This window comes from Oncorhynchus tshawytscha, unplaced genomic scaffold (assembly GCF_018296145.1).
Source record: "Oncorhynchus tshawytscha isolate Ot180627B unplaced genomic scaffold, Otsh_v2.0 Un_contig_5117_pilon_pilon, whole genome shotgun sequence".
Classification (NCBI taxonomy): Eukaryota; Metazoa; Chordata; class Actinopteri; order Salmoniformes; family Salmonidae; genus Oncorhynchus; species Oncorhynchus tshawytscha.
This window is the reverse complement of record NW_024609382.1, coordinates 144,882-155,949: the sequence shown is the minus strand read 5'-3', so window position 1 is coordinate 155,949 and position 11,068 is coordinate 144,882. Positions and strand designations below refer to the sequence as shown.

Below are 11,068 nucleotides of genomic sequence, written 5' to 3'. Positions count from 1 at the left end.
CATGTGTCTGTGTAGATGTTTGTGTGTCATTTACAGTAAGCGTGTGATCTGTTTTCCCTTTGGATGTCATTGCAATGCATTTTGGGTCTTCCTGTAGTTGTGAAATCATGTATCAATGCACTCTCTTCTCCCTCCCTCTCTCTCTCTCTCCCCTCCCTCTCTCTCTCTCCCTCTCTCTCCCCTCTCTCTCTCTCCCTCCCTCTCTCTATCTTTTTTTTCTTTCTCTCTCTCTCTCTCTCCCCTCCTCCCTCTCCCCACTCTCTCTCTCTCTCTCCCTCTCCCCCTCTCTCCCCCTCTCTCTCTCTCTCTCTTCCCTTTCTCTCTCTCTCTCTCTCTCTTCCCTCCTTCCTCTCTCTCCCTCCCTCTCTCTCCCTCTCTCTCTCTTTCCCTCCCTCCCTCCCTCCCTCTCTCTCCTCTCTCCCTCCTCTCTCTCTCCCCTCCTCCCCCTCTCTCCCTCTCTCTCTCTCTCCCTCTCTCCCTCTCCTCTCTCTCTCTCTCTCTCTCCCTCTCTCTCTCTCTCTCCCTCTCTCTTCCCTCTCTCTCTCTCTTTTCCCCTCTCTCCCCCCCCCCCCCCCTCTCTCTCTCTCTCTCTCTCTCTCTCTCTCTTTATCTTTTTCTTTCTCTCCCTCCCTCCCTCCCTCCCTCCCTCCCTCCCTCCCTCTCCTCCCCCCTCCCTCCCTCTCTCCTCCCTCCTCTCTCCCTCCCTCTCTCCCTCCTCTCCCTCCCCCTCCCTCCCTCCCTCCCTCCTCCCTCTCTCCCTCTCTCTTCCCTCCTCCCTCTCTCCCTCCCTCTCTCCCTCCCTCCCTCCCTCTCTCTCTCCTCTCTCTCTCTCCCCCTCCAGGTGAATCTAGCCTATGCGTATGAGACGAAGGATGCTCTGTGTTTAGTACTGACCATAATGAATGGAGGAGACCTGAAGTTTCACATCTATAATATGGGGAACTCTGGCTTTGATGAGCAGAGGGCCGTCTTTTACGCAGCAGAGATCTGTTCTGGGCTGGAAGACCTGCACCGGGAGAGGATAATCTACCGGTAATCAATCAATAATCAACTAATCAATCAATTCATTAATCAACTAATCAATCAATTCATTCATCAACCAACTAATCAATCAATTCATTTATCAACCAACTAATCAATCAACTAATCAATCAATCAGTTCATTAATCAACTAATCAATCAATTCATTAATCAACTAATCAATCAATTCATTCATCAACTAATCAATCAATTCATTCATTAACCAACTAATCAATCTGTGTTCATCAACCAATAATCAATGGAATCAACTAATCAATCAATAATTCCTGAAGTTCAATCAACAACTATCAATAATAATCAACTAATCAATCAATAATCAACTAATCAATCAATTCATTCATCAACCAACTAATCAATCAATAATCAACTAATCAATCAATAATCAACTAATCAATCAATTCATTCATCAACCAACTAATCAATCAATAATCAACTAATCAATCAATAATCAACTAATCAATCAATTCATTCATCAACCAACTAATCAATCAATTCATTTATCAACCAACTAATCAATCAACTAATCAATCAATCAATTCATTAATCAACGAATCAATCAATTCATTAATCAACTAATCAATCAATTCATTCATCAACTAATCAATCAATTCATTCATTAACCAACTAATCAATTCATTCATCAACCAACTAATCAATCAATTCATTCATCAACCAACTAATCAATCAATTCATTCATCAACCAACCAATCAATTAATCAATCAATTAATCAATCAATCAATTAATCAATCAATTCAATCAATTAATCAACCAACTAATCAATCAATTAATCAACCAACTAATCAATCAATTAATCAACCAACTAATCAATCCATTCATTCATTCATCAACCAACTAATCAATCAATTCATTCATTCATCAACCAACTAATCAATCAATTCATTCATTCATCAACCAACTAATCAATCAATTCATTCATTCATCAACCAACTAATCAATCAATCAATTAATTCATCAACCAACCAATCAATTCATTCATCAACCAACCAATCAATCAATTCATTCATCAACCAACCAACCAACCAACTAATCAATCAATCAATGAATTCATCAACCAACCAATCAATTCATTCATCAAACAATCAATCAATTCATTCATCAACCAACCAATCAATTCATTCATTCATCAACCAACTAATCAATCAATTCATTCATTCATCAACCAACTAATCAGTCCATTCATTCATTCATTAACCAACCAATCAATCAATTCATTCATTCATCAACCAATCAATCAATTCATTCATTCATCAACCAACCAATCAATTCATTCATTCATCAACCAACCAATCAATTCATTCATTCATCAACCAACCAATCAATTCATTCATTCATTCATCAACCAATCAATCAATTCATTCATTCATCAACCAATCAATTCATTCATCAACCAATCAATCAATTCATTCATTCATTCATCAACCAACCAATCAATTCATTCATTCATCAATCAACCAACCAATCAATTCATGCATTCATCAACCAACCAATCAATTCATTCATTCATTCATCAACCAACCAATCAATTCATTCATTCATTCATCAACCAACCAATCAACCAATCAATCAATTCATTCATTCATCAACAATCAATCAATTCATTCATTCATTCATTCATTCATTCATCAACCAACTAATCAATCAATTCATTCATTCATTCATCAACCAACTAATCAATCATTCAGCAAATCAAATCAACTTGACATTTTAGATGTGAAATTAAGAGTCACTTCCACAATATATTACAGCAGGCCTCTCCAACCCTGTTCCTGGAGAGAGACCCCTCCTGTAGGTTTTAACTCCAACCCTATTCCTGGAGAGAAACCCTCCTGTAGGTTTTAACTCCAACCCTGTTAGCTGATTTAGATGGTTAGCTGATTTAGATGGTTAGCTGATTAGATGGTTCGCTGATTTAGATGGTTCGCTGATTTAGATGGTTAGCTGATTTAGATGGTTAGCTGATTTAGATGGTTAGCTGATTTAGATGGTTAGCTGATTTAGATGGTTAGCTGATTTAGATGGTTAGCTGATTTAGATGGTTAGCTGATTTAGATGGTTAGCTGATTTAGATGGTTAGCTGATTTTATGGTTAGCTGATTTGGTTAGATGGTTAGCTGATTTAGATGGTTAGCTATTTAGATGGTTAGCTATTTAGATGGTTAGCTGATTTAGATGGTTAGCTGATTTAGATTAGCTGATTTAGATGGTTAGCTGATTTAGATGGTTAGCTGATTTAGATGGTTAGCTGATTAGATGGTTAGTTGATTTAGATTTTAGCTGATTTAGATGGTGGATGGTTAGCTGTGTTCGTGCTGGGCAGGAACAAAAGCATGCCCAGAACTGGTTTTGGATAAATAACTCTAACTTTGTGTATGTTTTTTTCTTCTCAGGGACTTAAAACCTGAAAACATTCTTCTAGACGACCGCGGTAAGCTTGAACCACGTCTTGTCACTGACTTAGCTAATACAAGCCTAGGTACTAGCAACATCAATTAGCTAGCTAAAAGCCTAGGTACTAGCAACATCAATTAGCTAGCTAAAAGCCTAGGTACTAGCAACATAAACTAGCTAGCTAAAAGCCTAGGTACTAGCAACATAAACTAGCTAGCTAAAAGCCTAGGTACTAGCAACATAAACTAGCTAGCTAAAAGTCTAGGTACTAGCAACATAAACTAGCTAGCTAAAAGCCTGGGTACTAGCAACATAAACGAGCTAGCTAAAAGCCTGGGTCCTAGCAACTTAAATTAGCTAGCTACACTGTTATTCCTCATACCCATAGTGATATTCATAAACATGTTATTACACTCTTATTCATGGTCATAAACATGTTATAACATTGTTATTCATGTTCTCTCCAGGACACATCCGTATCTCTGACCTGGGACTAGCCGTCCAGATTCCCGACTCGGAGACGATACGAGGGAGAGTGGGCACCGTAGGATACATGGGTACATCCTACCTCACTTCCTATCCCCTTGATTCCTCCTCTTCATCTCTCTCTCTCTCCTCTCATCCCCTGCTCCCTCTTTTTAACCCTGTCTCCCTCTCTCTCCTAGACCTGGATGTGTCTAGACATAATCTCTCCCCCCTCTATTCCCTGTCTCCCCTTCCTCTCTCTCTCTCTCTCTCTCTCTCATCCCTCTCTCCGTCTCTCCGTCAGTTCCTGAGGTTATACAGAATGAGTCCTACTCCTTCAGTCCTGACTATTGTTTAAACAATATTTCTATTGTTCATCTCTCTCTCTCTCTCTCTCTCTCTCTCTCATCTGTCTCTCTCTCTCTCTCTTTCTAATTCTCTCTCTCTCTCCTTCTCTCTCTCATCCGTCTCTCCGTCTCTCTGTCAGCCCCAGAGGTGATCCAGAATGAGTCCTACTCCTTCAGTCCTGACTGGTGGGGTCTGGGCTGTCTGGTGTTTGAGATGATCCAGGGTCAGTCTCCCTTCCGCCGGCGTAAAGAACGAGTGAAGAGAGAAGAGGTGGACAGACGAGTGAGAGAAGATCCCGAGGAATACTCTGACAAGTTCTCTGAGGAGGCCAAGGATATCTGCAGACAGGTGGGAGAGATGGATGGCGTGTTTAAACAACACACACAACTGCAGTTAGTTATTCCTCTGCCGGGGTTAGGGAGAGAGTGAGGTTACATGGGGTGTGTGTTCTGTGTGTAGGTGTGTGTGTGTGTGTCTGTGTGTAGGTGTGTGTGTGTTCTGTGTGCAGATGTGTGTGTGTGTGTGTGTGCTCTGTGTGTGTGTTCTGTATGCAGGTGTGTGTGTGTGTGTGTGTGTGCTGTGTGTGTGTGTGTGTGTGTGTTCTGTGTGTGTGTGCAGGTGTGTGTGTGTGTGTTCTGTGTGCAGGTGTGTGTGTGTGTGCAGGTGTGTGTGTGTGTGTGTGTGTTCTGTGTTTGTTTCTGTGTGCATGTTCTGTGTGTGTGTGTGTGTGTGTGTTCTGTGTGCAGGTGTGTGTGTGTGTGTGTGTTCTGTGTGCAGGTGTGTGTGTGTTCTGTGTGTGTGTGTGTGTGTTCTGTGTGTGTGTGTGTGTGTGTGTTCTGTGTTTGTGTTCTGTGTGCAGGTGTGTGTGTGTGTTCTGTGTGTGTGTGTGTGTTCTGTGTGTGTGTTCTGTGTGCAGGTGTGTGTGTGTTCTGTGTGTGTGTGTTCTGTGTGTGTGTTCTGTGTTTGTGTTCTGTGTGCAGGTGTGTGTGTGTGTGTGTGTGTGTGTTCTGTGTGTGTGTTCTGTGTGCAGGTGTGTGTGTGTGTTCTGTGTGTGTGTGTGTGTGTGTGTTCTGTGTGCAGGTGTGTTTGTTCTGTGTGTGTGTGTTCTGTGTGCAGGTGTGTGTGTGTGTGTGTGTTCTGTGTGTGTGTGTGTGTGTGTGTGTGTGTTCTGTGTGCAGGTGTGTGTGTGTGTGTGTTCTGTGTGTGTGTTCTGTGTGCAGGTGTGTTTGTGTTCTGTGTGTGTGTTTGTGTTCAGGTGTGTGTGTGTGTTCTGTGTGTGTGTTCTGTGTGTGTGCAGGTGTGTGTGTGTTCTGTGTGTGTGTCTGTGTGCAGGTGTGTTTGTTCTGTGTGTGTGTGTGTGTTCTGTGTGCAGGTGTGTGTGTGTGTGTGTGTGTGTGTGTGTGTGTGTGTTCTGTGTGCAGGTGTGTGTGGTCAACATCTCTTCTCTACTGTGTCTGTATCCATGGTGGTTGAGCAGTGGTCAGGTTTCAGACCGGTCCACCAGAGATAATATTTACTTTATCCATGAATGAGCTTTTGGAGCACTAGTGTAAAACCTGTCTATGTGGTTGTCCACAAATACAATCTTCATCTTCTTCGCGTTGGACTCTACTGGGAGAGAGGAGAGGAGAGGATGAGGGAGGTAAAGGAGAGAGGAGGGGATGGAGGAGGTAAAGGAGAGAGGAGGGGATGGAGGAGGTAAAGGAGAGAGGAGGGGATGAGGGAGGTAAAGGAGAGAGGAGGGGATGAGGGAGGTAAAGGAGAGAGGAGGGGATGAGGGAGGTAAAGGAGAGGGGATGAGGGAGGTAAAGGAGAGAGGAGGGGATGAGGGAGGTAAAGGAGAGAGGGGGGACGGGGAGGTAAAGGAGAGAGGAGGGGGTGAGGGAGGTAAAGGCGAGGGGATGAGGGAGGTACAGTAGAGAGGAGGGGATGAGGGAGGTAAAGGAGAGGGGATGAGGGAGGTAAAGGAGAGAGGAGGGGATGAGGGAGGTAAAGGAGAGGGGATGAGGGAGGTAAAGGAGAGAGGAGGGGATGAGGGAGGTAACGGAGAGGAGGGGATGAGGGAGGTAAAGGAGAGAGGAGGGGATGGGGGAGGTAAAGGAGAGAGGAGGGGATGGGGGAGGTAAAGGAGTGATGAGGGAGGTAAAGGGGAGAGGAGGGGATGAGGGAGGTAAAGGAGAGAGGAGGGGATGAGGGAGGTAAAGGAGAGGGTATGAGGGAGGTAAAGGAGAGAGGAGGGGATGAGGGAGGTAAAGGAGAGGGGATGAGGGAGGTAAAGGAGAGAGGAGGGGATGAGGGAGGTAAAGGAGAGAGGAGGGGATGAGAGACACAATATTACACATGGGGGATATTTAAACAATGCTCTAGAACTGAATGTTTAGAATCAGAACAATATACAACATTCTAGAAGTTCTCTCAACTCTTTTAAGTACCTGACTCTGCCTCACACTACTCTTCTAGAACCCTGTGTCACTTCCTCTTCCTCAGCTGCTGGCCAAAGACCCCAAAGCCCGTCTGGGGTGCCAGGGACGGGGCGGTGTGGAGGTGAAGGCTCATATCATCTTCAAGAACATCAACTTCAAACGCCTCGAGGCAGGCATTCTGGAACCCCCCTTCAGTCCTGATGTAAAGAACACACACACACACACACTCAAGTAGTATGTTACTGGGATAATTTTATATTAAGGTTTCTTTTACTTTTACTCAAGTACAATTGAGTACTTTTTCCATCACTGGACACACGCACATGAACAAACTCTTTCTCTCTCCCTCCCTCCCTCCCTCCCTCCCCCTCCCTCCCTCCCTCCCTCCCTCCCCCTCCCTCCCTCCCTCCCTCCCTCCCTCCCTCCCTCCCTCCCTCCCTCCTCCCTCCCTCCCTCCCTCCCTCCCTAGCCGCGGGCGGTGTACTGTAAAGATGTTCTGGATATAGAACAGTTCTCTACAGTGAAGGGAGTGAACCTGGACCCCACAGACGATGACTTCTACCACAAGTTTGTTACAGGAAGTGTCTCCATCCCCTGGCAGAACGAGGTACTGCACCCTAGTGTGTGTGTGTGTGTGTGTGTGTGTGTGTGTCTCCATCCCCTGGCAGCAGAAGGTACTGCACACGACCTGTCTGGTGAAAACAATGATGTCATGGTTTAGAACAGGGGGCCTGTGCAGGTTTTTGCTCCAGTCCATTCAGTGACACACCTCATTCATTCTAACATTATACACCTGGGAGTTCAGGTACATGTGTCCCTTTAGATGATAACAACATGTCTGTTTTCTTGGGATATTGAGCCATGTAATGAAAACTATTACCCCTCTCTCTCTGTCTCTGTCTCTTTCTGTGTCTCTTTCTCTGTCTCTCTCTTTCTGTCTCTCTCTCTCTCTCTGTCTCTCTCTCTCTGTGTCTTTCTGTCTCTCTCTTTCTGTCTCTCTCTCTCTGCCTTTCTGTCTCTCTGTCTCTCTGTTCTCTTTCTGTCTCTCTCTTTCTGTCTCTCTCTCTGTGTCTTTCTGTCTCTCTGTCTTTCTGTCTCTCTCTCTCTTTCTGTCTCTCTCTTTCTGTCTCTCTCTCTCTGCCTTTCTGCCTTTCTGTCTCTCTGTCTCTCTGTCTCTATCTCTCTCTGTGTATCTTTCTGTCTCTCTCTCTCTTTCTGTCTCTCTCTCTGTGTCTCTCTCTCTCTCTCTGTCTGTCTGTCTGTCTGTCTCTCTCTCTCTCTCTCTCTCTCTCTCTCTCTCTCTCTGTCTCTCTCTCTCTCTCTCTCTCTCTCTCTGTCTCTGTCTCTCTCTCTCTCTGTCTCTCTCTCTCTGTCTCTCTGTGTCTCTCTGTCTCTCTCTCTCTCTCTCTCTCTCTCTCTCTCTCTCTCTCTCTCTCTGTCTCTGTCTCTCTTTCTCTCTCTGTCTCTCTCTCTGTGTTTTAAGGAGGTGTTTTATACTGTGTTAATACTCAAGATGGAGTGTTTTATTAAGGAGATTTGTGTTTTATACTGTGTTAATACTCTAGATGATTGAGTGTTTTATACTGTGTTAATACTCTAGATGATTGAGTGTTTTATACTGTGTTAATACTCTCTCTAGATGATTGAGTGTTTTATACTGTGTTAAATATTCTAGATGATTGAGGGTTTTATACTGTGTTAATACTCTAGATGATTGAGTGTTTTATACTGTGTTAATACTCTAGATGATTGAGTGTTTTATACTGTGTTAATACTCTAGATGATTGAGTGTTTTATACTGTGTTAATACTCTCTCTAGATGATTGAGTGTTTTATACTGTGTTAATACTCTAGATGATTGAGTGTTTTATACTGTGTTAATACTCTAGATGATTGAGTGTTTTATACTGTGTTAATACTCTAGATGATTGAGTGTTTTATACTGTGTTAATACTCTAGATGATTGAGTGTTTTATACTGTGTTAATACTCTCTCTAGATGATTGAGTGTTTTATACTGTGTTAAGTATTCTAGATGATTGAGTGTTTTATACTGTGTTAATACTCTAGATGATTGAGTGTTTTATACTGTGTTAATACTCTAGATGATTGAGTGTTTTATACTGTGTTAATACTCTCTCTAGATGATTGAGTGTTTTACACTGTGTTAATACTCTAGATGATTGAGTGTTTTATACTGTGTTAATACTCTAGATGATTGAGTGTTTTATACTGTGTTAATACTCTCTCTAGATGATTGAGATGGAGTGTTTTAAGGAGATCAACGTCTATGAGACCGAGGGCCTGCTGTGTTCTGATCTGGATGTGAACAGACCCAACCCACCGCCAAAGAGAGGATTCTTCTACAGGCTGTTCAGACGAGAGGCAAGTGGTGCTAGCTCTCCCCCCCGCCCCGCCGCCGCCGTGAGAGGTGGTGGGGGTTAAGGTACTTCCCTCTTCCTCCATCTTTCTTTTTCTTCTTCTCTACCTCTGATTTTCTTCTGTGTTAATACTCTAGATGATTGAGTGTTTTATACTGTGTTAAGGTTCTCTAGATGATTGTGTGTTTTTCTCTGTGTTGAAGGCTCTCTGATGATTGAGTGTTTTATACTGTGTTTTTCTTCTCTGATGTTGAAGGTTCTCTCTGTGTGTGTTTCTTCTCTGGTTGATTGAGTTGTTAATACTCTCTCTCTCTGTGTGTTTCTTCTCTGGTTGAAGTTTTCTCTCTGTGAAGGTCTCTCTGTGTGTTCTTCTCTGGTTGAAGGTTCTCTCTGTGTGTGTTTCTTCTCTGGTTGAAGGTTCTCTCTGTGTGTGTTTCTTCTGGTTGAAGGCTCTCTGGTTGTTTCTTCTCTGGTTGAAGGTTCCTCTGTTTGTGTTTCTTCTCTGGTTGAAGGCCGCTCTCTCGTGAAGGTGTGTTTCTTCTCTGGTTGAAGGTTTCTCTTCTTGTTTCTTTACTCTGTTTTCTTCTCTGGTTGAAGGTTCTCTCTGTGTGTTTTCTTCTCTGGTTGAAGGTTCTCTCTGCTTGTGTTTCTTCTCTGGTTGAAGGCTCTCTGTGTGTGTTTCTTCTCTGGTTGAAGGTTCTCTCTGTGTGTGTTTCTTCTCTGGTTGAAGGCTCTCTCTGTGTGTGTTTCTTCTCTGGTTGAAGGCTCTCTCTGTTGTGTTTCTTCTCTGGTTGAAGGCTCTCTCTGTGTGTGTTTCTTCTCTGGTTGAAGGTTCTCTCTGTTTGTGTTTCTTCTCTGCTTGTGTTTCTTCTCTGGTTGAAGGCTCTCTCTGTGTGTGTTTCTTCTCTGGTTGAGTTTCTTCTCTGTTTGAGTTTCTTCTCTGGTTGAAGGTTCTCTCTGTGTGTGTTTCTTCTCTGCTTGTGTTTCTTCTCTGGTTGAAGGCTCTCTCTGTGTGTGTTTCTTCTCTGTGTGTGTTTCTTCTCTGGTTGAAGGCTCTCTCTGTTTGTGTTTCTTCTCTGGTTGAAGGTTCTCTCTGTGTGTGTTTCTTCTCTGGTTGAAGGCTCTCTGTGTGTGTTTCTTCTCTGGTTGAAGGTTCTCTCTGTGTGTGTTTCTTCTCTGGTTGAAGGCTCTCGCTGCCTTCAACATTTAAAGTTAAAGAGCCCATTGATCCTATGGAAGGGGTCAGATTACTTTCAGAATGTACTGTATGTAACCTAACTGATTCAGAACCAGTTTCTAAGATGAAGAACCCATTGATCCTATGTAACCTAACTGATTCAGAATCAGTTTGTAAAAGATGAAGATCCCATTGATCCTATGTAACAGCTTATTTAACTAACTGTTCCCAGGTCTGTTTAAAGAGTGGCTACGAAGACGAAGAGCACGAGGAGCCTTCCCGACTTTAAACCACTCCAGCTCTCCCTCCTCCTCCTCCTGCTCTCCCTCCTCCTCCTCCTGCTCTCCCTCCTCCTCCTCCTGCTCTCCCTCCTCCTCCTCCTGCTCTCCCTCCTCCTCCTCCTGCTGCTCTCCCCCTCCTCCTCCTCCTGCTCTCCCCCCTCCTCCTCCTCCTGCTCTCCCTCCTCCTCCTCCTCCTGCTCTCCCTCCTCCTCCTGCTCCCCCTCCTCCTCCTGCTCTCCCCCTCCTTCTCCTCCTCCTGCTCTCCCCCTCCTCCTCCTCCTGCTCTCCCTCCTCCCCTCCTGCTCTCCCTCCTCCTCCTCCTCCTCCTGCTCTCCCCCTCCTCCTCCTCCTCCTGCTCTCCCCCCTCCTCCTCCTCTCCCTCCTCCTCCTCCTTTCCCTCCCCCTTCTCCTCCTCCTCCTCCTGCTCTCCCCCTCCTCTCCCTCCTCCTCCTTTCCCTCCCCCTTCTCCTCCTCCTCCTCCTCCCTCCTCCCTCCTCCTCCTCCTCCTCTCCTCCCCCCTCCTCCCTCCCTCCTTTCCCTCCT

The 11,068-nt window shown here is 44.4% G+C and overlaps 1 protein-coding gene across 3 annotated transcripts; it reads left to right on the top strand.

Annotated features, from left to right (window-relative positions):
* Positions 1 to 841: 841 nt before the first annotated feature.
* On the top strand, positions 842 to 10,652 carry LOC121844691 (G protein-coupled receptor kinase 6-like; the record flags this gene model as incomplete). Of its 3 annotated transcripts, none has more annotated exon segments than XM_042315070.1 (8): positions 842 to 1,032; positions 3,451 to 3,488; positions 3,919 to 4,008; positions 4,404 to 4,612; positions 6,725 to 6,889; positions 7,157 to 7,294; positions 8,940 to 9,071; positions 10,477 to 10,652. In XM_042315070.1, coding segments are annotated over 8 exon segments (1,020 nt in total), but the record flags the coding sequence as incomplete, so codon positions are not given.
* Between the last annotated feature and the right edge of the window lie 416 nt (positions 10,653 to 11,068).